General features: G+C 48.4%; 3 protein-coding genes across 4 annotated transcripts in view; 1 reads left to right on the top strand and 2 right to left on the bottom strand.

Annotated features, from left to right (window-relative positions):
* Positions 1–64: 64 nt before the first annotated feature.
* Positions 65–10,350, top strand: aatkb (apoptosis-associated tyrosine kinase b; the record flags this gene model as incomplete). Its single annotated transcript, XM_047014609.1, has 11 exons — positions 65–181; positions 928–1,046; positions 1,594–1,681; positions 2,170–2,303; positions 2,759–2,843; positions 2,972–3,093; positions 3,223–3,372; positions 3,651–7,248; positions 7,329–7,473; positions 7,637–7,855; positions 8,066–10,350. Coding segments are annotated over 11 exons (4,806 nt in total), but the record flags the coding sequence as incomplete, so codon positions are not given.
* A 1,029-nt stretch (positions 10,351–11,379) lies between these two features.
* On the bottom strand, positions 11,380–14,457 carry LOC124462897 (macrophage mannose receptor 1-like). Its single transcript, XM_047014605.1, has 6 exons — positions 14,402–14,457; positions 13,835–13,880; positions 13,332–13,730; positions 12,780–13,133; positions 12,249–12,361; positions 11,380–11,992 (listed from the first exon to the last, which is right to left on the bottom strand). The coding sequence occupies exons 2-6, from the start codon at positions 13,869–13,871 to the stop codon at positions 11,873–11,875; spliced, it is 1,023 nt and encodes a 340-aa protein (XP_046870561.1). The 5' UTR covers positions 13,872–13,880; positions 14,402–14,457; the 3' UTR covers positions 11,380–11,872.
* Positions 14,458–22,750: 8,293 nt separating this feature from the next.
* baiap2b (BAR/IMD domain containing adaptor protein 2b) overlaps positions 22,751–27,887 on the bottom strand; it is a 47,086-nt gene continuing 41,949 nt past the window's right edge. Inside the window, exons 14-15 of one of the 2 annotated variants that reach the window (XM_047014603.1) lie at positions 23,193–23,236; positions 22,751–22,788 (exon numbers count right to left, since the gene is read on the bottom strand). In XM_047014603.1, the coding sequence (XP_046870559.1) occupies positions 23,209–23,236 (28 nt within the window). In that variant the 3' untranslated portion in view covers positions 22,751–22,788; positions 23,193–23,208. Of the gene's footprint in view, positions 22,789–23,192; positions 23,237–27,511; positions 27,605–27,887 lie in introns of those variants that run through there. The other variant, XM_047014602.1, reaches the window with a different exon arrangement.

Raw genomic sequence — 27,887 nt, 5'->3', positions numbered from 1 at the left:
TATGACAGTCGAGGTTCTCTGTGGCATCACAGACTGTGCTGTCCACAACAGACTGGTGTGAGAGACTTTACTCAACTGTCTGGTCTCTTGTCTCCCCTCAGTCCAGCTCCTGAAGTCCTCAGACCTGGGTCGACACAGCCTCCTCTACCTGAAGGAGATCGGCCACGGCTGGTTCGGGAAGGTAAGCCTGTGGGTGTCTGCTTGACGGGGGATCCTCAGTAGCCGTGCTGTGTCATGTCACCGTGCCTCCGAGCGATGCGAGTGGCGCGGGGCGCTGGGTGACACGCTCAGGCGTCGGGGCTCTGCGTGTGGGGCCCGCGCTGTCATCCAAGCCCTGACTGACACGGTACATTACCTGCAGTGGGAGGTGTTGATCCCTCGGCCTTTGAAGTCTGCTTGTGCTGAGCGTCTGCTCAGAGAGAGGGCAGACTCGGGGAAGATCACCCCCTCCTGCTCTGCAAACCCTACGCAGTGGATGTCCTGTACTTCCCTAACATCTCGATAACGTTTTTCTTGTCATTATCTCATTCTCTCCTTGTCTGTTCTCTCTCTCTTTCTCCGCTCCCTCCCACCCATACACTCTTGCACACACACTGTTCCACCCTTGTTTACGTTGACTGGGTATGTCCATCTGTGTGTGTGTGTGTGTGTGTGCATGTCCTGTGTTGGCGTCCTGGTGTATCTCCTGGGTCCTGCATGTCTGTGTGTCTTACTGTTTCCCTGTGGATCTCCCTGTTCCCTGCTTGCCTGCCCTCCATCCTCTCCTCAATATATGTGTGTGTGTGTGTACACTTTGTATTTGTCACGGTGTGTGTCTATGTGTGCCAAACCATTCCCTGTGCCCCTGGTGTGGTTCTGTACCGGTGTGTATCCATGCTGGTGTGTGTGTGCCCCATGCCTACCTGTGTCTCTGTGGGCCTGTTGCAGGTTCTTCTGGGGGAGGTGAACACGGAGCTAAGATCCTCCCAGGTGGTGGTGAAGGAGCTCAAGGCCAGCGCCAGCGTCCAAGACCAGACGCTCTTCCTGGAGGAAGCCCAGGCATACCGGTGAAAACGCACACACACTCACACACACACACTCACTCACACACACGCACACTCACACACACACACACACACACACACACACACACAAGTAGACTCTTTCTGACTCATTATTTTTTTTTATTTTCAATCAGTCTCTATTTGTTTATCTCTTTCTTTAGCCCTCCCCCCAACCCCCATTTCTCTCTCTTTCTCTCAATGTCTCTCGCTATGTCTCTCCTTGTGCTCATAAATTCGTAAATGTATAATCTAAAACTTTCCTTTATTCAGTCAAAGCAACTAAGCGTCCATGTATTATTCATGTGACATGTATAATTTAAAGATACATCATAAATAATGAAGAGCCAAATGTTCTCGGTGTAGTCGTGATGTGATTGCACGTGGTTTGGGGCGTAGTCAAACTCACTTTTCTTTACCTCATCGTTTTCACCCTTCCCTCTGCACCCTGCTCCCCTCTTCCACACCCTTCCCTCTGCACCCTCATCTCCCAACCTTCCTCCCCCCCCCCCCCCCCCCCCCCCCCCCCCCCCCCCCCCCCGTCCATCTCCAGTACCCTCCAGCACCCTGCCCTCATGCGGTGCCTGGCGCAGTGTACCGAGGTCACGCCCTACCTGCTGGTGATGGAGCTGTGTCCCCTGGTGAGATCTCCTCTCTCTCTCTCTCTCTCTCTCTCTCTCTCTCTCTCTCTCTCTGTCTCTGTCTCTCTCTCTCTGTCTCTCTCTCTCTTTGTCTCTGTCTCTCTCTCTCTCTCTCTCTCTCTCTCTCTCTCTCTCTCTCTCTGTCTCTGTCTCTCTCTCTCTCTCTCTCTCTCTCTCTCTCTCTCTCGCTCTCTCTCAGCCCTGGTGACTCAGCCAAACCTCAGAGGTCCAGCACTGAAATAGACAACACTGCCTCCTGTTGGACAAATGTAGCAAAACACTCAAAAGGCGACCTGCAGTAGTCACGTAACACGGGCATGCTTGTGTTGTCTTCGCAGTTCGAGACATTTCACCTCCGATTCGGACCTAGCTTCGGTATAAGTGCCACAGCATCTAATTTGTGATCTGGTCCTGGAGAACAAAGCAGTCTCGCTGTTTTGTGTCGGGCCAGTGTTGTCCTGAGTTTGTGCTGTCCCGGGTGTTCGCAGGGGGATGTGAAAGGTTACCTCCACAGCTGCAGAGCCGCAAACACCCTGACCCCAGAGCCCCTGCTCCTGCAGAGGATGGCCTGCGACGTGGCCTCAGGCCTCCTGCACCTGCACAAACACAACTTCGTCCACGGGTGAGGCCAAACGTCACTTTTCTTTTTGTCTCTCTCTCTCTCACGCAACTCCCTCTTCTCTCCCCCTCTCTCTTCTCTCTTTCATTCTCACTCTTGTCTCTCCCTCTTTCTCATTTCCTAAGTCAAATTTAAATATTTCCTGTGACGGTTTCCTGAGCCCCTGGAATGGTTGGCCTCTGAGCCCTGCCATGTTGCAGCCATGATTGGCAGTATCTGCTTCCTGCTAGTCACTTCCTGTAACAATATCCTGGTGCTGTCTGAGTGGCCCTTATATACTCCAGCATCAGTGATTTTGTTGCTGGTGGTGACCACTACTCCTCACAAGTCACAGCTATAGATCATCCTGATCCTCTTGTCTGAAGTATTAGCAGATTTTACTCGGAAGACAATCTGTTTGAAAACCGGGGTGTAGGTTTCATTAAAGCCACATCTCTGTTGGTCCTGTGTGTGCATAGTGACCTGGCCCTGAGGAACTGTCTCCTTGCTGCTGATGTCACGGTGAAGATTGGAGACTATGGCCTGTCCCACAGCAAGTACAAGGTAGACCCCGCCTCCTTCGCCTACGGTCACGCCTCTAACCCCCACACAGTCAAAATGAACTTTACTGAACTTCTGCACTTCTGCCCTCCCTCCCCCCTCCCTCCCTCCCTCCCTCCCTTCCCCCACAGGATGACTATTACGTGACGTCAGATCAGATGTATGTTCCTCTGCGTTGGGTGGCCCCAGAGCTGATAGACGAGGTTCACGGGAACCTGCTGGTGGCAGACCAGACCATGCAGAGCAACATCTGGTGAGGGAAACAGCCCCGCACGCAGTGGAGCTTTTACCTTCAGATGGACCCACCTGAACGATGCAGTAGCTGATCTGGATCTCTGTCTGTGTGCTCGTGCACGTGTGTGCTCGTGCACGTGTGCCGCAGGTCTCTGGGGGTGACGATCTGGGAGCTGTTTGAGCTGGGGAACCAGCCGTACGAACACTACTCTGACAGACAGGTCCTGACCTACGCCCTGAGGGAGCAGCAGCTGCGACTGCCCAAGCCCCTGCTCACAGTGCCCTTGGCCGAGCGTTGGTGAGTAGCACGCACGCACCACGTAATCCCTCATCCCTCCTCATCCCCATCATACTCATCCCTCATGGCCAGACCAGACAAACACAAGCCCACGTTTGAATAGAACCTGATTTGGGGATGTGGGAATCCACATGGATCCCAACTCATCACATCAAGATGGCAGTGTAATTACAGCTCTCTCAGTGGGACCCCATGCTCCTTCCCGCCATGGAGTCGAATAAAAATGCAAATGCAGTTGTGGCTTGTTCTAAACCTTGTGTGTGTGTGTGTGTGTCTAGGTATGAGGTGATGCAGTTCTGCTGGCTGCCTGCCGACCAGAGGCCCAACGCAGAGGAAGTCCACCTGCTCCTTAGCTACCTGTGCGCCAAGGGGGCCAGCGAGGCTGAGGAGGCTGAGGCCGAGGAGGACTTTGAGAGGCGCTGGGACTCCCTCCGCCCCGGGGCCGGTCACAGCGGCCTCCACCGGCCCTCCTCCTCCTCCTCCTACCCCCTGCTGGAGCACTTCTCCACGGGCGACGGTTACCAGGGCGACGACATCCTCACGGTGACGGAGACGAGCCACGGGCTCAACTTTGAGTACAAGTGGGAGCAGGCCCGAGCGGAGCCTCCGTTTCACGCTGCCTCCAGCGGGACCCTGGGCCAGGGCAACCCCCACTGCCAGGACATGTACTATCCCCCGGGGGGCATGGTGGGAGGCTGCCCCATGGAGGGGCTCTCCCTGGGGGTCTCGCCCTCCTACTACGAGCCCAAACAGCTGCACCCTCCCGGGGTGGTACCCGTGCTGAGCGCTCACAGCCCCTCGATGGGTAGCAAGTACTACATCCGCATCGAGGAGCCGGTGGACTGTACCATCGACCTGGACTACACCATGTGCTCCTATAGCCCGGACTACCAGGGCAGCAGCGGAAGCTTCCTGACCGGCAGTGCTGACTCTGGGGACTGCATGGCCTGCCCCCCGCTGGCCAAGCTGGATTCCTACTGGGCGTCCAACCTCCATAAGACAGGGGGGTATGACTCCGACGCCAGCCCAGCCATCTCCCTGACCATGGAGCCCCTCCTGGGGCACGTGTCGGACGGCAGCCCCCTTAGACCCTGGGAGTCGGGTCACTACGTGTCCTATAAGGACCGCGATGGAGGATACTACTACGAACACTCTCCCTCTCTGGGCCTGGACCAGCACTACCTGATGGGGGGGGAGCCCTCGGAGGTGCTCCAGGAGAGCTGGGGGTCCCGGAGCCTGAGGCAGGCCCTGGGGGAGCTGGAGAACCCCCTTGGGATCTCCCCCTCTGTCGGTACCCCCTCTCAGCAGGGCTACGGGGACCCCTACCTGGAGACCAGCGGAGGGGGAGTCATCGGGAAGAACGTGACAGGGGGCTACTACGACATGATGGGCTCTCTGAGGAAGACCATGCCCGGCCACGCCCATTCGGTCAGCATCAACATGGAGAAAGAGGCCGCCATCTTCATCGGCCACAAGGACAGCGATTCGGAGGACGAGGATGAGGAGGACATCTTCGTAGAGAGGCATAACTGCAACACCTGGCCCTCCAAACGCTCGGGGCACGGCAGCGGCGGCGGTCTGGGTCTGCCACGCCGGCGTGCCAGCTGCCGGCAGGAAAGCTACGCCGACTTCCACTACACCATGCCCTCCACGGACGTCGAGGACTCCTGGCCTGAGCACAGCTTGGCTTTCCACTCTGCCCTTAAACCACAGCACTACCTGGAGGCCTCCACAAAAGACTCCAGCAGCTTAGGTCTGGGTAAACACCACCCTCTGGTGCCTGCCGTGGACTGCAGTGCCTACATCTACCTGTGCCACGAGGGCGAGGGCGAAGTCACGCTGCCAGGCGAGTGCTGCCACTCACACTTTGTCGACCCGCTCACAGGACTCGTGGTCCGCAACTACAGCCATGACGACTACACCGCGGATAAGATCGTCGAGATACCGAGCAACGACGAGCGTGTGAATCTTTCCCCAGCTCCGGGGGGACCGGTCGTGTCCAAACAAACCCTGACCAGGAAGGACGACCCTCCGTTTGACCTCCCAGAGAAGTACGTCGACGTGACTCCAGATGACACCTCCAGCGCAGAGCAGAAGGGAGACGTTACCAAAGGAGACCTGATCATGGAGGAACCCAAAGTGGAGGAGGAGGCTGTGACGAACGTAGCCCCTCCTCCGGCCAACACCGCCGTTCCATTGGCCACGGCCGAGCCTGACTGGGAGCTGAGTCAGACGGTGGATAGCGGTGTGGACGGATCCAGCATCAGCCTGGTGGACGTCCTCGACTGCAGCGACGACGACGACGATGACATCACCGACGACATCACCGACGTCACCTCAGGGATCTTCGCAGACGAGGCCGGCGACCTGATCTCCTCGCCGGTGGCCTTGAAGCCCCTGCAGAAGCAGGGGGGGACCCCTGATTCCATGGAGTCCATGGACCTGCCTTCGGGGGCAGGCTCTTGCGAAGGGCTCAGCCCTGCATCCTCACGCCCCACCAGCTCGCCCAAGGCTGTGGACAGCGGCTACGACACTGAGAACAACGAGAGCCCGGAGTTTGTCCCCAAAGAGCCCCACGAGCACCGGGACTCTCTGACAAAGCCTCCTCTAGACATCAGTCTCATGGAGGAGGCGGAAGACGTGCAGGAGGGCGAGGCGGAGGTTGTGCCCAGTGACGGTGAGCCTACCCTGGGGGAGGAGGTGGCGGAGACAGACCCTCAGACTGGGGACCAGCCGTTAGTGCCACTCAGTGACAAAAGCCCTTACAGAGACTCTGCCTACTTCTCTGACTATGAGAACGAGAGACTGTCCAGGGACGAAGGGGATGGACTGCTTTCAAAAGAAGAAGAAGGAGAGGATAATGTGGGTGAGGAGGACAGGAGAGAGGGGAGGCTGATCGAGGAGGAAGAGGAGATGGAGAAGGGAGAAGCCCGTCTGGACAGCGATCCGGAGATGAAAAGCGGGTCCCTCAAAGCAACAGAGCTCTTTGACAGTGATGGCCCTTTCCCCGACTCATCTCAAATCAACTCCTATCTCTCCTCCTCCCCTTTGGAGAGCGAGGGATGTCTGATGGAAGAGTGTGCCCAACATGAAGGGCTAGGGCTGGGATTGGAGCTCCCTGGAGAGGAGGAAAGGCCTGAGTGCTCCATTTCCATGGGCGAGGCCGGCTTGGAAGAATGGCCTTCCCAGGAGGAGAGCTCTTCTCTGGGGGACTGGGCAGCCGAGGTGGTGGGGGCCATGGAAGAAGCACTGGGAGCTCTCAGTGGAGACCGCTGCACCCTCCTAAACAGGTCTACAGAACAGAAGGATGTACAGGAGACGGAGGAGGAAGAGGAGGAAGAGGAGGGAAAACCAGCTGAAATGGAGGACCCCGATGAAGCCTTAGTACCTGACATGCTGGAGGACAAAGACGAGAGCGTAATCAGCTGTTACGAGATACAGAGTGACAGCTCAGAGATCGTGCACAGAGAAACAGAAAACGACACACTGCCTGCACATGGCTCACCCCCCACCTCTCTTCCCCCTCTCTCCTCCTCCTCTCCCCCTCGCCTCCCCCCGGGGGAAGGCCTCGAGGCTCGTCAGACGGCCGACAGGGGCGAGGAGGCGGATGAGGAAGACGGCGACACTGACGACAGCGAGGAGTCGGACGAGGAGCTGCGTGTGTACAGGGTCCAGGACCAGAGCGCCGGCGAGGAGAGCGAGGAGGAAGAGTTCCACCCGGTGCCCATCGTGGTGAGCGACTGCAGCGACGCACACAACCTGCGCAGCCTCCTCAAGATGCCCGCCCTGCTGACCGACACGCTCTGCGACGACCTGGAGCGCAAGAGGAAGGTTGTGTCCTTCTTTGATGACGTCACGGTCTACCTGTTCGACCAGGTGGGTGAGGATTGGTCACATTGTTATGGTTCATCGTTATGTTTCAAGATCCAATAATAACGCTGTTTCCCCTCTCCCAGGAGAGCCCTACCAAGGAGCTGGCGGAGCACGGCTTCCCCCCTGTGGGGGAGTCCAGGGTGTCGGCTTCACAGGGCAGGTCTTCCCCCCCGGAGAGGGTCAGCCACACGTCTGACGACTCCTCGGATGGTAACATCTCTGAGGAGAGTAAGTAAAGTCTCCAACGTCCAAGGCAAAGTGTATGAACATACAGTACCAGTCAAAGGTTTGGACACTGTTTCCCCTTCGACTTTTGAACTGGTACTGTCCTCTACATCAAGAAGCCTCACACATCTCCTTTACCCCTCTGATCCTCTGCCCGTCCTCACAGGTGCAGGGTACGAATGGGAGGATGACTTCCCATTGCTGCCTCTGTCCACATCCAAGATGGCCGACTCAGATTCCCTTGTATCCAAGCCCAGCTTGCCCCCCACCACCAAGGTTGCGGAGCCCAAACAGACTCAGTACTCTCGCTTCACTGTGTCTCCCTCCAGCGTCAATCGCTTCTCCATCACACACGTGTCCGACTCGGACATGGACACCGCTGGTGGTGGGTCTGCTCTGACAGGGAACATGTTCTAGAATATTCTATCGTGCTGTGGGAAACACTGATACCCAGTAGCAGTTTAGGAAGCTTCTTCTGAAATCAGATGTTTGAAATGCTCCTTTATTGTGCGTGTAGTTTAAGGGTGTCGTTATCTTGTTAATATCGTTTTTGAACATTTCCCCATCTCTTTGTCTGTCTTTCTCTGCCTTGCAGGGAGCAGTGAGGAAGGGGAGAGGGAGTAGATTGAGGCCTCTTTCATCCAGGAAGTACATCACACTACAGAGTTTGGACCCACCCCTCTATGAAGATCTGTTGGATTTGTGCTTTTGGGACGTCAGGTTTTTGAACACTAGGACAGTGCTTCTTATCTTGTCCAGACAATTTGAAAATGGAGTTCCTCTGGTCACCCCAAAGGACAAAGTGATAAAAAAAAAAACATAAAAAAAACAATACTCAAGAGTAATATATGTTGCAAAGACCTTGTATGCAGGATGAAAATCTTTATCATTGCATCTGACATATTTTTGGTAAAAAAAAGGACAACCTTTGGAACGTATCACTAGTTTACCACCATGTTCACCTCTCATCTGTAATCTATTCAAGTAGAATGAAGAAAGCAGCATGACGTAGACTGCTGGTGACAGAATAACACCTGTTTACCACATTGAGAGGGGAGAAGAGAGAGTTGGGAGAGAGGATCGACCCACTTCCTTTCACGCTCCTCATCAGAGGATTCGTTCTAGAACTTCTGACTGTACCAAGGACTTAGTTGGAAGAGATATTGCATTGCCATAAATTATAAATGTATCACAAGTAATATAATGTTACATGTTCAAACAGCTCTGGATCAAGTTAGGACACTGAGGCGAACAAACACACAGTTAAGGCCATTTAGAACTACTGTTTGTGCGAAATTGGTTGAGGTTCTGTAACATTGTGTGGTTCCACGAGTGAAACCGCTACTGCACCGTATGCTTGGGCTTTGACACAGTCACCAGAACCAGGCTCCTGTCTAGCCCCCGTCAGACCCACAGGCTCTAGCCCCTGTGTACATATCGTGGCATACATGTGAACACTTGAGAGCTGTATCAACATGTCTATGAGTCTTGCATTCACGTACGTGTCACTGTGGGCTCTCGAAGCATATCGTATCGCCATGCGTCATCAACATATCGTATCGCCATGCGTCATCAACATATCGTATCGCCATGCGTCATCAACATATCGTATCGCCATGCGTCATCAACATATCGTATCGCCATGCGTCATCAACATATCGTATCGCCATGCGTCATCAACATATCGTATCGCCATGCGTCATCAACATATCGTATCGCCATGCGTCATCAACATATCGTATCGCCATGCGTCATCAACATATCGTATCACCATGCGTCATCAACATATCGCTCTGCTTTTCTCTGGCTGGTCACGTTTGAAGCCGAGCAGAGGTTGGAAGCCTGTTTTTATTCCTTGTGTAAAGCTCAACACCTCATCACACGCTGTATACTGGCTGTACACATTTCGGCCGCATGGTTTTACTGTGATCCAAGTCATATTTGGACTATTGTGCAGTTCAGATTCAGACAAAGGTATTTGTCTTTTCACAAGAGCAGTTTCAGTTCAGAAGTATTAAGAACAAGCTAGATAATACACTGATACGGTAGCATATTTTATAGTAAATCCTTTGGTGAAATCACTTTCAAGATATCAAGATGCAATTGGATGAAGGCAGGAATAAATGTGTGATTTTAAGGTGGCCTGTATAGTATGTTTAGTTTCATGCAAAAAGCAGATTAAAACCCTCAAAAATTACTTACTGAGAATAAGCAGACGTTTGATACATTTTCACAGCAGAATTATTTCCGATGTCTCAAAGTATGCTGTATGTTCAGCTAGGGATGTTGGGATGGTGTTAGATCATTGTGGGTTAGTTCAATGATTTCAAACATACTGGACTATAGACCTCCCAGTTCCCTCATGTGTGTGGAACGTGAAATGGTTCCAGAGGAACAAACGATGTTAGCTTAGCATTGCTTAACAGCTCTATTCAAGCCTGTTAGTCACTGGATCAGGGTGCGAAGCCAACAGACCCACACGAAAGCAGAAAGTAAGTTATTTGTCTTCGGGAGCTTTATCATGTTCTGTAATAGTTTAGTAATAGTCCCATCTAAACAGTTGTCTGTACTATTTTTGTATCTCCAAAAAGTATTTTAAGAATATCTGGTGACATGTAGAGGGTGTGAGTGAAAGGAACTGTTTATGTTTATTGTTGCCAAAGATGCTTTCGGACGTCGAGGGCAGACAATGGAAGATATTGGGGCGTTAACCCTTAACGGAGGTAAGCGGGGAACAGATTTGGCCTTGTACTGGTCGTGGAATACGAACAGCACCACATTTTAGGGAATACGTCTTTGGTAATATGTGCCCCCTTGCTGACTTGGCACATAATTACTTTCTCTACCTTACTGTATATGAAATATAAATAAAGTCTGTTTTACACGTTACTGTTCGTCGTCATTTCATATATTCCTCCTTCGCACCAGCAGGTATGCTTTGTGTCATTGTGACGTTTCACGTTACCACTTTTGACAAGGGCAACCGTGTCATTGCAGATTAAACACATCGGTTTACACATCACAAGTATACAATGTATACTTGTCAGCCCACTCTGTCTGAAATTTGTGATTTTCGGAATCAACTTTTCGCATTTTGTCGAGTTTTGTTACGCATGATTTTCGCCAAGGAAGAAACAGGCTAGCTTGCTACCCTTAGCAAATCGATGAGCTTGTTGCGAATGACACACACAACCTGCGTGACCCACAGAGGTTGCGGCCAACGTTTGATGAGTGAGTTGTCATGTTGATTACAGTTAACTCCTGATTGGACCTTTGGATTGGACATGGAAGATGGAAACTACATCGAAGGTAAAAAATGTAGCGCAAAATCATGCACCAATAAAAACTCGCTTCGATCATGACTAAATTCTAATTCACCTGCTCAACCATAGATTCAGTATGAGGGAGGCTGGGCAGAGAGTTCAGCCTAACCTAAGCCTCTTCACTCTGGCACCCATCATCCGTAGGCTACATTCAGAAATGAGTACAGTATCCTAAGTTATCTACATCTACTTTAAGCTCTTTATGCAAGTAGCCTATTCTGTAGCATACTGTAGTATACTGCAGTCCCACAAGTAGCCTGAGATAGAGCTATGTTACTCAGTGATTGTTGGCCGATGTAGCTGGCTTTGTTATTTCAATACCAATAGAAATTCTAACAAATTCTAAGCTTTTGGGAAGACAATACATGTCATACAATGAAAAAGGAGCAATGTATGTCTGAGTAGTGCACCATACCTGAGGAGAGATGTGAGTGTTGTGACATACACAGCAGACTGGGATGGTTGATGTTGTTTATGACTTGATACTTGATACTATAATCCTAATCAAATTCATAATCAACAAGTTACACATTTACCTCCAGACGCAGAGAAATTGACATAATCTTCTCAGTCATCACACTATATATTAACATACCACAGGATTAACTTTATTTACAGACTTTGATGTTAAGCTTGTTGTTTGCTAAGAAAAAACAGTATTAGATAGCCCACGTTTTCTGACTGTCGAATAACAAAGGGTATATAATTACACATGAAAGATAAAAAGCTCTAAGTTGTAAAGTACTTATTAATAAGCAATTACAATTTAAATGATAAAATACTCAAACCTTTTTGTAGCACAATCTTAGACATTTTACTCACAGATAAAGCCCATCTATTATGATTGATTAGTACGCATGGACCCGTGTAGCTGTATCTGTTATATATACATGATGAGACAAGGCCACAAGATCAGTAGGCTTTACTTCATTTCATGTTACCCCACCACCTGATTAATAAGAACAAATAAACAATGCTGTGATAAGGACATCATCTGCTAGTTACAGAAATGTCATTGACATCATCAGTACTGTCAGAGATACAAGAGACAGTTAACAACATTTAGTAGCTGTGACTTGTTAATGACACGTGTCTCCTCTTCCTCTCTCCTCCTCCTCCTTCTTGTGGAAAACCTTCCCATCCTTCTGCTTCTTCCATCTCAGCGTGCTGTGCTCTGGGATCCTCCCAGCTCCCTTTATCTGGGGGCACAGTCACTCTGTCATGGTTACACCACATTATGGGGTGTATTGTAGAACACTGAACTAGTCTTGGATCAGTATGTGTGTTTCACCAACCTGTCACTGTCAGCTACATCTGTAAAGGGTATTCTTACTGCAATAACAATCCTTTTATGGTTCTAGGGTGTAACTGCTGGTTGTCTGTAATGACTGAGACTTTGACTACACATCATGTACAGTCAGAGGACTGCCTTCCCTCACACAGGGAGACACTCACTTGCTGCAAGATGGAGTCCAACATGGCAGGATCCTCTAAGTCTGAAGGTGAATTAGGAACCAGTTCCACTCTCCCCACCAGCTTCACCTTAGTAAGAGTCTTAGTGGTGCTCCCTAAGTGAGGGAAGGTAAGAATGAGGAGGCAGAATTTAGAACAGGTACGCTTTGCGTCATGCCTAACAACTCCCCTTACCTGTTCTAAAATCAGGGCAAAACACGGCCTCTTGGGGCTTATTGCTTAAATAATTACTATTTAACTATTCCATCCTATCTGGTGAGCAGGTGTATTAACTACATGTGATCTCCTACAAACACCCTGCAAGCTTTCATGCTGTAGTGAAACCCCCATTTCAGTGGTGTGGTCTAGTATGAAGTAGAGGGCATACTGTCACTCTGCCAAGTCCCCCACCATGTATCACTGCTCTTTAATAGAGGACATACAGGAAACCCTTGTTAGTATAGGCCTGCTCATCACCTAGAATACACCACTGACACGTTCAAACCACACTGGCAGCTGCCAAGTCTCACTCACCATTGTGGCAAATTAAATGTTCAGATGCAGAACAATAGTAAGTGAACCACTGCCGTGACTGATGTGGTTCTATGTCGACACAGGTATAGTTAATTTCATCACGAGGTTGGGCACTCCCCCAGTATCTGAAGGAGGAGTTAGACCCGTCTGACCACTTCCAGTCGTCTTTGAACAGACCGATCCAGACGATGGCAGATGAATTCTCTCCCAGAATAAGTTTCTGTATCTTGATGTTTTCAGCCTGGTTCCTGATGCTGGCCAGGTCTGTGTAATTCTGTCTGCAGTAGAGCTGAGCGTCTCTCCAAGTTCTTGGTTCTAGAACCAGGATGTACTTTGGTTTACCAGGATCATTACCTAAGAATATCCATCATCAATATTATTAAGTCATGTATTTAAATATGCATTTAAATATTTAACATATTTTCTCATTAAAAAATATCAACCCTCCGCCTTTAAAACAAAATTGTTTTTCTCTAGAAGGCCATGGCAAGCAAACATGCATCTAATAACGAATGAAATATGTGTTGTTAAGAATATTAAATTCTAACTCACCACTATGAGAACAGACAAAAGAGTAAGTATTTGTACATGCATAGTCTCTCCATACTCCTGTTTCATTGCTGACCAGTGCAGCGCAGGGCTGGCCTGTGATTGGCTCTGGCTGGGCCCAGTTCCTGTACTCCGTCTCTCCTTCTCTGTAGAACTGACTGCCTGAAAGAGACCACTTCCAGCTGCTGACATCCCTGTTTCTAGTCAGTCCTGTCCAAACCCAATTGTTTTTAATTGTCTGGTTGTTCATCTGGTCCATCAGGCCCTGCATGTCCTCCATACTGTCTACGGTCGCCAGGTCAACAAAGTGCTCTCTACAGTAACTCTGGGCAGCAGTCCAACTCATATGAATATTGACCCAATGATACTGATGTAGTGCACAGGCAGAGAGCACCCAGAACTCTGCAAACACATAATCATCTCATTACTGAGTTTGTCCTGAGCTGGAGAGGCTGGAAGGTTGTAGGAAGTGTGTTAACTAGACTGATGACTTGAAAGACTTTTACCAAGGAGCAGGGCAACAGATGAGACTCTGCACTGCATGGCTCTGATCTACACACACACACAGAAACACACACACATTCACAGAGGTACACATACACACAGAGATAAACAGACACATAGATACACATTCACACAACAACAACATCAATATTTAGTAGTTTTGTGAGGAACCCCAGTGTCTCACCAAGTGTGAGCATCACGTAGGCTAAGGCCTCACCCAGCTGCCTGAGTTTGAATCCAGCCCTGCTACATGTCCCCCCCCCTCTCTCTCTCCCTACATTTCCTGTGTCTTTATCCCGTCACCAAATGAACTAAGTGAACAAAATGATTAAGGAAATTCAAATAAACATAAATTTGATTGTTTTGTTCAAAACTGTAACAATCAACTGATATTTTTTTTAAATTAATTTAATTACTATTTTAAGTGTGAATTTATTTATAACATTCTGGTCCCACAAAATAAATCTTCCCTGTACTGTAAATGATACATGTAGGTGTTCTACTATGATAAAGGAGCAGATATGTGAGGAATGCACAGGTGATCATAGGGGAAGGTAAATGCACCTTACCTGAGGAGAGAGAGGGACGCGAGCGTTGTGGTGTTCACAGCAGACTGACACGGCTGACTTTCACTCAGGCTGTTTTTGTTTGTTGTGTCTATTTCCTGAAGAACCATGTAAAACATGTTGTGATGTCCAGAGTATCTGGGACAGTACTTGTTATTCATGCAGGGGAACACCCTCAACACACCTGGACACAACAACCTTTTTTAGGAAAAGGTCATTCATCTAAAAATAATCAACAAAATAGTTGTTCTGACAGGGCCAGTCTCTCTTCTCTCCCTCCATCCACACACACCCCATCCCCTGCCAGTGCCCTGAACAGGGACGCCCCTGAGTGGTGATCCAGAGATTGCAGGTTCAAATCCTCCCTGTGTACGTCTCTATGGATAAAAGTGTCTGCTAAAGGAACAAAGTGTTTCTCTAAATGAGCAGGTTTATTGACCCCCACATGCTCCCTGAGGTCAGGCCTAACTCTGACTCTAGAGGAGCAGCACAGGACACAGGCTCTGCTGGATCAGTCCTTCATCTGCCAGGGTCACACCCTCAGACACCCTGGGCAGCACTCCAGCTGGGGGCTGGGGAGAGACATTCAGTTGGGATCCATGGATCTCAGTCTTTATAGAACCAGGTCATGTGTCCTGACCTCCATCACCACCCTGGTCACCTGTACCTCTGACCCTCCACATGGTCATGTCCCTGACCTGTATCACCACCCTGGTCACCTGTACCTCTGACCCTACACCAGGTCATGTCCCTGACATTCATGCCTCAGGGCTCAGACTGCTGTTTACCAACTGGACTGAGGCGGTAGGCAAATCACTGACCTTCCTGGTTAGGAACATTTCATGTGAAAACAAAGAGGATTTCCTTGTTATCTGTGGTTATAACAGATCCCTTCAGTCACACAGGGCCCCTCAGCACAGGAGCGTGCTAAACAACCTCTAAACAACCTCTACCTCATTTGCAACATCCCTTACATGGCTTATGTAAGCAAACGATGCAAAGCAGACATACAGAAAAGGCATGCAGTCTTTATTTAGGTGCTTATGTTTTCTTTCTCTTTCTCTGTCTCTCTCCCACATCTTTGCATGACTATGTTTGTGTGTTCCAGACAAAGACATGTTGTCTTCTCATACATCCCTCACAGAGCAACTGAGGCCAGCACCAGACAGCCCATGTGTGTGTGTGTGTGTGTGTGTGTGTGTGTGTGTGTGTGTGTGTGTGTGTGTCAGCACCAGACAGGCCGTTTCTACCTGCACACCAGGAAGGACTCAAACATCAGCAGTGTTTCTACCTGCACACCAGGAAGGACTCAAACATCAGCAGTGTTTCTACCTGCACACCAGGAAGGACTCAAACATCAGCAGTGTTTCTACCTGCACACCAGGAAGGACTCAAACATCAGCAGTGTTTCTACCTGCACACCAGGAAGGACTCAAACATCAGCAGTGTTTCTACCTGCCACCAGGAAGGACTCAAACATCAGCAGTGTTTCTACCTGCACACCAGGAAGGACTCAAACATCAGCAGTGTTTCTACCTGCACACCAGGAAGGACTCAAACATCAGCAGTGTTTCTACCTGCACACCAGGAAGGACTCAAACATCAGCAGTGTTTCTACCTGCACACCAGGAAGGACTCAAACATCAGCAGTGTTTCTACCTGCACACCAGGAAGGACTCAAACATCAGCAGTGTTTCTACCTGCACACCAGGAAGGACTCAAACATCAGCAGTGTTTCAGACAGATAACCTGGACCACATACCAGCCATGATGTCCCATAATGAGTCAGGACACACACACACTATACACACACACACACTTTACACACACACTATACACACACACACACACTTTACACAGTACACTTTCTTAGTGTTCTTATATCAGCTTGTCCTAAATGTGGGGCTCGTTGCAGTTGCAATCTGGAAGGGTCCATAGCACGGTTTAGGAAGCATTTAAGTTTTTGTGGCGAAAGACACAACCTAACCACTTACCCCTTCATGCTATCATATGTTGGCAGCAATACGAATTGAACAAGTTTATGAAACTACTTCTGGTTTTTGCTACCCAGGGTAACCTATAGTAAAAGGTCAGCTCAACATAAACTACTACGAAAATGTCAGGTCACCCCTTTTACCAGCTAACTATGTATAGCAAAATGACGATGGCATAACCTTTAAACAAGAAGCCACAAACGTATGCTGTATTCATTTTACTCGATGCAATCTTTAATAATGAATCACTTTAAATCGTTTCATTTATTTATTATAGTATTGTTATTTTTTACAGATACAGTAGTGTCAGTTGTGTTTGTCCTCTAGTATAGTAATGTGAAAATATAGGTGCCCTACACCCGATGAAAACTGATGTTTCTCCAAATATTTGAACATTAATTGAAACAATACGTGTGGAGGTGATAGCCTATAGATCAATAAACTGCCCATTGCAGTGGCTGCAAGCACATATCACAATTTGTACCCTCTAGTTTAATCGTTCTTTGTGATATTTGTCTGTACTTCCTGATGTTGTTCAGGCTACCTACAAATACATTCTTACTGAAATGCTAGTACATAGAAAATGGCAGAAAATACATCTGGAAAATCTTGTTATAAATCCCATTTTATGTTGCCTTGTTTTGGTAGGCCTACTATTTATAGTACATGATCCATAAACACTTTGAAATGTCAAAATAACACTGAATTTTTTTTTTACTCACAAATTAAATTCTATTAATTTATCACTGTACCCCCATTGTTATCTTAGTTACGCCAACATTCACAATTTTTGACCAAACTGTGTGTAAAAGTACAGAACTTTCCTCAAGGTCCTTATCTAATGGTCAGTTTATTACCTGGTCTCTTAACAGTGGGGCTACATGTACATGTAGTCATTTAGCAGACGCTCTTATCCAGAGCGACTTACAGTAAGTACAGGGACATTCCCCCCGAGGCAAGTAGGGTGAAGTGCCTTGCCCAAGGACACAACGTCATTTTGCACGGCGGGGAATCGAACTGGCGACATTTAGATTACTAGCCCGACTCCCTTACCGCTCAGCCACCTGACTCCCTTTTATCGACTCCTCAACCTATTATCTCCTATCACACAAAGCTGTATGAGTAAATTCATGGTAAGGTTAGACAAGGTACTGAATGATGGTTGGTTAGGTCTTGATGGTTGAATAGCCAGCTCCAGAGGTCCAGCACAGAGGTATCTGGCCTCCAACTGGGGAGGGGAGGCTGGGCATCTAACTGGGCCTCTAACTGGGGAGGGGAGGCTGGGCCTCCAACTGGGGAGGGGAGACTGGGCCTCTAACTAGGGAGGGGAGACTGGGCCTCTAACTGAGGAGGGGAGACTGGGCCTCTAACTGGGGATGGGAGGCTGGGCCTCTAACTGAGGAGGGGAGGATGGGCCTCTAACTGGGGAGGGGAGGCTGGGCCTCTAACTGGGGAGGGGAGACTGGGCCTCTAACTAGGGAGGGGAGACTGGGCCTCTAACTGAGGAGGGGAGACTGGGCCTCTAACTGGGGATGGGAGGCTGGGCCTCTAACTGAGGAGGGGAGGATGGGCCTCTAACTGGGGAGGGGAGGCTGGGCCTCTAACTGGGGAGGGGAGGCTGGGCCTCTAACTGAGGAGAGGAGGCTGGTCATCTGCTGCAACAGGCTGGGGCTGGTTCTCCTCCGCTGGGTCACTGCAGCAACAAGAGAACAGGAGGAGGAGACGTCACCAACACACCAGGAAACACTGGCAGCATGTCTTGATGTAGGGGGACAAAACATGCTTCATTCAGCTGAATAGAGGTGAAATTATGGGGACCAAGTCATGCATGAGGTGACATGTTTTTTCGCCACAGTTATAATGGTCAAACATGCTGAATGTTGCCGTTTACCACCCAAATAACCTTCACTCGTGATTGGTCGACAAAATAAAGGTTGACATCCAATCATGAGGCGGAAATGGACAAGGTTAGATCTTATGAGAGCCACAGCCAATGAATGTGAGGCAGATCATGACAGAAGCTGTGACAGAGCAGGAAGTCAACAGAGCTGGACAGGAAGTAAACAATGCTTTGGCTGAAGGAATCATTCCACTTACGAAGGGTCCTGTTGACTCAAAAGCGGGCAAACTCAGGCCCCATACTGAAATAAAAAGACAGTCGTTGGATATGAACATCCTTACTCTTCACAAAGTGTATTTCATTCATGTTAAACTCATCTGTATATCTATAACCACTGCACGCACATAACACAAGTACAATTTCTTCATTTCACACTACAGAAGTTAAAACTATACAATACATTCAAGCCATATGGATTATTTGACACATACAGAAGTCTGAATGAGGTGTTCACTGAATTGTAGTTGTCAAATAAACAGATTGTTGGCTCACTACATTTCCCAGAAGTCTGTTTGGTTTGCCCTCCTTAAATCAGAGTTAAGGTTGAACTGTCCATCATACGACAGCTTGTTCTCAATCACATCAAATAAGAAATGACCTAAACAAAGTCTTAACAAAAAAGAGAGGGGAGAAATTTGGACGAGCAAGCACACACACAGATACAAACAAACAAACAAAATACGCAAGTACGTCCCACAAACACATTTATGGACGAAACAACATTGAAATGGACCAGCGGTGTGCAGGACGCAGGCGGGGGCGTGGCTTACGTGCGCTGAGGAGGTACCTGTAGCAGGTGGAGGCGGAGCTCTGGGGGTCAGTGGCACAGGTGGGTGTGCAGGTGGGTCAGGGCAGGAAGGAGGAGTACGATTGGTCTGTACCTCAGGTACAGGACCACCCCCCACACACTCATGCAGGGGAACACCCTCAACACAACAACCTTTTTTATGAAAAGGTCATTCATCTAAAAATAATCAACCAAAAAGTTGTTCTGACAGGGCCAGTCTCTCTTCTCTCTTCTCTCCTTCCATCCACACACACCCCATCCCCTGCCAGTCCCTGAACAGGGACTCCCCTGAGTGGTGATCCAGAGATCGCAGGTTCAAATCCCCCTGTGTACGTCTCTATGGATAAAAGTGTCTGCTAAAGGAACAAAGTGTTTCTCTAAATGAGCAGGTTTATTGACCCCACAAGTTCCCCCTCTGAGGTCAGGCCTAACTCTGACTCTAGAGGAGCAGCACAGGACACAGGCTCTGCCGGATCAGTCCTTCACCTGCCAGGGTCACACCCTCAGACACCCTGGGCAGCACTCCAGCTGGGGGCTGGGGAGAGACATTCAGTTGGGATCCATGGATCTCAGTCTTCATAGAACCAGGTCATGTGTCCTGACCTCCATCACCACCCTGGTCACCTGTACCTCTGACCCTACACCAGGTCATGTCCCTGACCTGTATCACCACCCTGGTCACCTGTACCTCTGACCCTACACCTGGTCATGTCCCTGACCTCCATCACCACCCTGGTCACCTGTACCTCTGACCCTACACCAGGTCATGTCCCTGACATTCATGCCTCAGGGCTCAGACTGCTGTTTACCAACTGGACTGAGGCGGTAGGCAAATCACTGACCTTCCTGGTTAGGAACATTTCATGTGAAAACAAAGAGGATTTCCTTGTTATCTGTGGTTATAACAGATCCCTTCAGTCACACAGGGCCCCTCAGCACAGGAGCGTGCTAAACAACCTCTAAACAACCTCTACCTCATTTGCAACATCCCTTACATGGCTTATGTAAGCAAACGATGCAAAGCAGACATACAGAAAAGGCATGCAGTCTTTATTTAGGTGCTTATGTTTTCTTTCTCTTTCTCTGTCTCTCTCCCACATCTTTGCATGACTATGTTTGTGTGTTCCAGACAAAGACATGTTGTCTTCTCATACATCCCTCACAGAGCAACTGAGGCCAGCACCAGACAGCCCATGTGTGTGTGTGTGTGTGTGTGTGTGTGTGTGTGTGTGTGTGTGTGTGTGTGTCAGCACCAGACAGGCCGTTTCTACCTGCACACCAGGAAGGACTCAAACATCAGCAGTGTTTCTACCTGCACACCAGGAAGGACTCAAACATCAGCAGTGTTTCTACCTGCACACCAGGAAGGACTCAAACATCAGCAGTGTTTCTACCTGCACACCAGGAAGGACTCAAACATCAGCAGTGTTTCTACCTGCACACCAGGAAGGACTCAAACATCAGCAGTGTTTCTACCTGCCCACCAGGAAGGACTCAAACATCAGCAGTGTTTCTACCTGCACACCAGGAAGGACTCAAACATCAGCAGTGTTTCTACCTGCACACCAGGAAGGACTCAAACATCAGCAGTGTTTCTACCTGCACACCAGGAAGGACTCAAACATCAGCAGTGTTTCTACCTGCACACCAGGAAGGACTCAAACATCAGCAGTGTTTCTACCTGCACACCAGGAAGGACTCAAACATCAGCAGTGTTTCTACCTGCACACCAGGAAGGACTCAAACATCAGCAGTGTTTCAGACAGATAACCTGGACCACATACCAGCCATGATGTCCCATAATGAGTCAGGACACACACACACTATACACACACACACACTTTACACACACACTATACACACACACACACACTTTACACAGTACACTTTCTTAGTGTTCTTATATCAGCTTGTCCTAAATGTGGGGCTCGTTGCAGTTGCAATCTGGAAGGGTCCATAGCACGGTTTAGGAAGCATTTAAGTTTTTGTGGCGAAAGACACAACCTAACCACTTACCCCTTCATGCTATCATATGTTGGCAGCAATACGAATTGAACAAGTTTATGAAACTACTTCTGGTTTTTGCTACCCAGGGTAACCTATAGTAAAAGGTCAGCTCAACATAAACTACTACGAAAATGTCAGGTCACCCCTTTTACCAGCTAACTATGTATAGCAAAATGACGATGGCATAACCTTTAAACAAGAAGCCACAAACGTATGCTGTATTCATTTTACTCGATGCAATCTTTAATAATGAATCACTTTAAATCGTTTCATTTATTTATTATAGTATTGTTATTTTTTACAGATACAGTAGTGTCAGTTGTGTTTGTCCTCTAGTATAGTAATGTGAAAATATAGGTGCCCTACACCCGATGAAAACTGATGTTTCTCCAAATATTTGAACATTAATTGAAACAATACGTGTGGAGGTGATAGCCTATAGATCAATAAACTGCCCATTGCAGTGGCTGCAAGCACATATCACAATTTGTACCCTCTAGTTTAATCGTTCTTTGTGATATTTGTCTGTACTTCCTGATGTTGTTCAGGCTACCTACAAATACATTCTTACTGAAATGCTAGTACATAGAAAATGGCAGAAAATACATCTGGAAAATCTTGTTATAAATCCCATTTTATGTTGCCTTGTTTTGGTAGGCCTACTATTTATAGTACATGATCCATAAACACTTTGAAATGTCAAAATAACACTGAATTTTTTTTTTACTCACAAATTAAATTCTATTAATTTATCACTGTACCCCCATTGTTATCTTAGTTACGCCAACATTCACAATTTTTGACCAAACTGTGTGTAAAAGTACAGAACTTTCCTCAAGGTCCTTATCTAATGGTCAGTTTATTACCTGGTCTCTTAACAGTGGGGCTACATGTACATGTAGTCATTTAGCAGACGCTCTTATCCAGAGCGACCTACAGTAAGTACAGGGACAATCCCCCCGAGGCAAGTAGGGTGAAGTGTCTTGCCCAAGGACACAACGTCATTTTGCACGGCGGGGAATCGAACTGGCGACATTTAGATTACTAGCCCGACTCCCTTACCGCTCAGCCACCTGACTCCCTTTTATCGACTCCTCAACCTATTATCTCCTATCACACAAAGCTGTATGAGTAAATTCATGGTAAGGTTAGACAAGGTACTGAATGATGGTTGGTTAGGTCTTGATGGTTGAATAGCCAGCTCCAGAGGTCCAGCACAGAGGTATCTGGCCTCCAACTGGGGAGGGGAGGCTGGGCATCTAACTGGGCCTCTAACTGGGGAGGGGAGGCTGGGCCTCCAACTGGGGAGGGGAGACTGGGCCTCTAACTAGGGAGGGGAGACTGGGCCTCTAACTGAGGAGGGGAGACTGGGCCTCTAACTGGGGATGGGAGGCTGGGCCTCTAACTGAGGAGGGGAGGATGGGCCTCTAACTGGGGAGGGGAGGCTGGGCCTCTAACTGGGGAGGGGAGACTGGGCCTCTAACTAGGGAGGGGAGACTGGGCCTCTAACTGAGGAGGGGAGACTGGGCCTCTAACTGGGGATGGGAGGCTGGGCCTCTAACTGAGGAGGGGAGGATGGGCCTCTAACTGGGGAGGGGAGGCTGGGCCTCTAACTGGGGAGGGGAGGCTGGGCCTCTAACTGAGGAGAGGAGGCTGGTCATCTGCTGCAACAGGCTGGGGCTGGTTCTCCTCCGCTGGGTCACTGCAGCAACAAGAGAACAGGAGGAGGAGACGTCACCAACACACCAGGAAACACTGGCAGCATGTCTTGATGTAGGGGGACAAAACATGCTTCATTCAGCTGAATAGAGGTGAAATTATGGGGACCAAGTCATGCATGAGGTGACATGTTTTTTCGCCACAGTTATAATGGTCAAACATGCTGAATGTTGCCGTTTACCACCCAAATAACCTTCACTCGTGATTGGTCGACAAAATAAAGGTTGACATCCAATCATGAGGCGGAAATGGACAAGGTTAGATCTTATGAGAGCCACAGCCAATGAATGTGAGGCAGATCATGACAGAAGCTGTGACAGAGCAGGAAGTCAACAGAGCTGGACAGGAAGTAAACAATGCTTTGGCTGAAGGAATCATTCCACTTACGAAGGGTCCTGTTGACTCAAAAGCGGGCAAACTCAGGCCCCATACTGAAATAAAAAGACAGTCGTTGGATATGAACATCCTTACTCTTCACAAAGTGTATTTCATTCATGTTAAACTCATCTGTATATCTATAACCACTGCACGCACATAACACAAGTACAATTTCTTCATTTCACACTACAGAAGTTAAAACTATACAATACATTCAAGCCATATGGATTATTTGACACATACAGAAGTCTGAATGAGGTGTTCACTGAATTGTAGTTGTCAAATAAACAGATTGTTGGCTCACTACATTTCCCAGAAGTCTGTTTGGTTTGCCCTCCTTAAATCAGAGTTAAGGTTGAACTGTCCATCATACGACAGCTTGTTCTCAATCACATCAAATAAGAAATGACCTAAACAAAGTCTTAACAAAAAAGAGAGGGGAGAAATTTGGACGAGCAAGCACACACACAGATACAAACAAACAAACAAAATACGCAAGTACGTCCCACAAACACATTTATGGACGAAACAACATTGAAATGGACCAGCGGTGTGCAGGACGCAGGCGGGGGCGTGGCTTACGTGCGCTGAGGAGGTACCTGTAGCAGGTGGAGGCGGAGCTCTGGGGGTCAGTGGCACAGGTGGGTGTGCAGGTGGGTCAGGGCAGGAAGGAGGAGTACGATTGGTCTGTACCTCAGGTACAGGACCACCCCCCACACACTCATGCAGGGGAACACCCTCAACACAACAACCTTTTTTATGAAAAGGTCATTCATCTAAAAATAATCAACCAAAAAGTTGTTCTGACAGGGCCAGTCTCTCTTCTCTCTTCTCTCCTTCCATCCACACACACCCCATCCCCTGCCAGTCCCTGAACAGGGACTCCCCTGAGTGGTGATCCAGAGATCGCAGGTTCAAATCCCCCTGTGTACGTCTCTATGGATAAAAGTGTCTGCTAAAGGAACAAAGTGTTTCTCTAAATGAGCAGGTTTATTGACCCCACAAGTTCCCCCTCTGAGGTCAGGCCTAACTCTGACTCTAGAGGAGCAGCACAGGACACAGGCTCTGCCGGATCAGTCCTTCACCTGCCAGGGTCACACCCTCAGACACCCTGGGCAGCACTCCAGCTGGGGGCTGGGGAGAGACATTCAGTTGGGATCCATGGATCTCAGTCTTCATAGAACCAGGTCATGTGTCCTGACCTCCATCACCACCCTGGTCACCTGTACCTCTGACCCTACACCAGGTCATGTCCCTGACCTGTATCACCACCCTGGTCACCTGTACCTCTGACCCTACACCTGGTCATGTCCCTGACCTCCATCACCACCCTGGTCACCTGTACCTCTGACCCTACACCAGGTCATGTCCCTGACCTCCATCACCACCCTGGTCACCTGTACCTCTGACCCTACACCTGGTCATGTCCCTGACCTCCATCACCACCCTGGTCACCTGTACCTCTGACCCTACACCTGGTCATGTCCCTGACCTCCATCACCACCCTGGTCACCTGTACCTCTGACCCTAACCTGGTCATGTCCCTGACATTCATGCCTCAGGGCTCAGACTGCTGTTTACCAACCGGGCTGAGGTGGTAGGCACATTGACCTCCCTGGTTAGGAACATTTCACGTGAAAACAAAGAGGATTTCCTCGTTATCTGTGGTTATAACAGATCCCTTCAGTCACACAGGGCCCCTCAGCACAGGAGCGTGCTAAACAACCTCTAAGCAACCTCTAAACAGTCTCTACCTCATTTGCAACATCACTTACATGGTCAAAGTAAGGGAACAATGCAAAGCAGACATACAGGAAAGGTATCTGAATTCAGGTGTTTTTTTTGTTCTGCTTCCCGGCCCCCCCACACACACACACACACACACACACACGCAGCCAAGCCAGTGACAACCATAGGTTGGGTATCGGAACACGGGAGTGCAGGGGGTTGGGATGTGAGGGGGGGGGGGGGGCAAGAGGGAGAAAGCGTTGATAGGGTGTTTGATTTCTGAAGAGTACAAAGGTTACCATGGAGACTCAAATCAGATCAGTTTTGTTTTTTCCCCGTGTTTCAATTATACTCATCTGTTTAATTGGTTTCCCAAACATCCTAACTGAGCTACTATAAAAGTAATTGTTTTACAGTACATCTCGTAATTAAAGGTATCAAATTCCTAAGATGCAAAAGCAGTCATACTGTTCCATTTGTACATTCTAAGAATATACATGAACAAGATTTCTCAAATTAAGAACTATTTATTCAGGTTTTTAAGAGTAAAAAGTCACCATACATTTGAGGTCATTTTCAACATTACACTGTTTTGGTGTCCCCAAAGCATGCATATCAATTATTTGTACAATATTCTGATCTTTTTACAACAAAAATGCAATGTTCCAAAAACCAAACAGACACAAAATTGAAATATAATGCTTGTTATTGATCGCCACAGAGAACTGGTGTGCTATGTAGGCAGAGGTGGCACTCATACCTGAACCTTTAGTCTAGTGGAGGAAGAAGAAACACTGGCAGCTTCCAGTCGTTTGTCTTTTGTCTCTAAATGTACCAGAACCGAGATGGACAGGGAGTTGGCAAAGCTTGGGGGAGATGTGGGTTAGGTCACAAAAAGAGAGAACGAGAGAGGGGAAGGGAGGGAGCCAGAAAGAAAGCAGAGACAACATGTAGCAAGGACAACATTTGGGTTGGTGATGGCACACAGAGAGCTGGATACACATGTCCTCCTCTCTTTCTGTCATTATCGTGTCAAAAGCTTTCAAAGGAGATATCCAGGTGAAGGGGGCAGTGCAGAATATCTCACAGGGATAGGACAGTGGAGAGCGTGTGGTTACTGACAGGTACTGACAGGTACTGACATCAACAGACTAGTCTTTATTTGACCACATGGACAGACTGCCAGAGATTACAGCTGCTGTCACAGAGCTCCATTACAGAGGACAGAAGCACAAGAAGGCTGAATGAAGTTTCAACCACAAACCAACCCCTCTTCCTTCCAGGTCGCAATATGATCAGTTTAAGTATTACAGACCGAGATGCATGTGATACAAATCAATGACAAAAGCCAGTTTGTCTACAATCCAATTGTATTATTGCTATAAAATGTAGCCATCAAGGCTACACTAAATAATAGACCTCAGCAATAAAACTTGGCGCTATAGCATTGCGTGTTAACTGATAATCGTATAACTTGCGGATGAACTGTTTTTAAAAGGGGTGTGAATGGGAGTTTGTTAACACACAGTGTTGTTTAGCACCTTTGGAACGTGGGGTGAAGAACGACAGAGGGCTTTTCGTTCATACATGGATGCTAACCTAGCCTAGCGCTGCATCTTTTCAGGAGTTAGGAAGGTTGTCCTCATTCAGCCTTGGTATCGTATTCAGACAACAACAACAAATCCTCCAAAGGACCCCAAACACCTCTATGACGAGGGGAAGGGGCGTCTTTAACATTGCCCGTCAGTAACGATGACATGTTACAACAGCTTCCGAATCCATTAGTAACAGATAGCATAATATATGTTTAGAGTGAGTCAAAGAAAAACAGAAGATCGAGTCCTTTAGTGCTATTTCGTCAACTGATGATATATAGATCATTTGTGTATGGCACATGTATTTACAGTAAACATTCTGGTCATCTATTCGAGTCCTACCAATACTTTGAACAACAATTCAATGACACTGGAGTTATTTCACTACACGTGACACATAGCGTCTCGCTGAAGAGAATAACGGACATTCTCGGAACAACTGTCAAGTTTTTTAGCATTCTGTTAAAAGACCCAGCAGCTAAAGTGCCCTTGGTTTATCATGTCAATGTTTACAATATTACAGCCCTCTTTGGATAATCCATTTAACCAACACTCCGATATATATAAAAAAAATCCTTTCATAGTTTGCACCTTAACTGACGACTGTTAAAACCCTTTTTATTAGTTATGGGAGACTAACCCATTCATAAAACAAAAGTGCACATGAGTACATGCATGAAAGACAAGCAAACAAGTTCCTCAGAGAAGTCCATTCCATCGATTTCACAAAGGAGGTGGCAACAGAGTTCTCCTTTTGCCCTTAGCTGTTAGCAAGGGTTGGTTAGCTTTGCATGGTAGGAGGGGTGGGAGGGGGGAGGGGCAACAAGCCCCCTTGTGGTGAGGAGGGACTTGAGGTGGGGCCGTATTGCAGTGAGCAGAAGGAATAGGGAAAGGTGAGGGTTGAGGATTGGCTTGACGAGTTGAAGGGGATGGGGGGGGGGGCTCTGTCCTAGTGCACTGGGGAGGGGGGAGGGGGGGTGTGTCTGTCCTAGTGCACTGGGGAGGGGGGGGGGGGTGTCTGTGCACTCGGAGCAGAGGCTGAGTCTGTGTGTCTGTCTGGACTCTCACACTGTCGAAATCAATTTGCCCTCTGTTGAACTGTGGAACAAAGAGAGGGAGAAGCTGGCAGGTGAGAGAAGCACGTGGTCACATGGTGGAGGACCAGAAGAGGGGGGCTGGGGGGGAGGGGCTTAGTCTGCCCCCCTGCTGCCCTCTCGGTCCTTACCACCCCAGTCTTAGTCTACGAAGGGTGCAGGCAAATGTTGTTTCTCAAATGACACGTCGACGAACATGCTTTAACTTGGCTGAACTAACATCATCTAGGAGTGGAGTGAGTCGGTGAACATAACTTTGTGAAAAGGTGGTTCGAGTGAAGCTAAAG

The sequence above is a fragment of the Hypomesus transpacificus genome, unplaced genomic scaffold (genome assembly GCF_021917145.1).
Source record: "Hypomesus transpacificus isolate Combined female unplaced genomic scaffold, fHypTra1 scaffold_260, whole genome shotgun sequence".
Classification (NCBI taxonomy): Eukaryota; Metazoa; Chordata; class Actinopteri; order Osmeriformes; family Osmeridae; genus Hypomesus; species Hypomesus transpacificus.
Note: the sequence above shows the minus strand (reverse complement) of the source record. Positions and strands in the feature narration are given on the sequence as shown.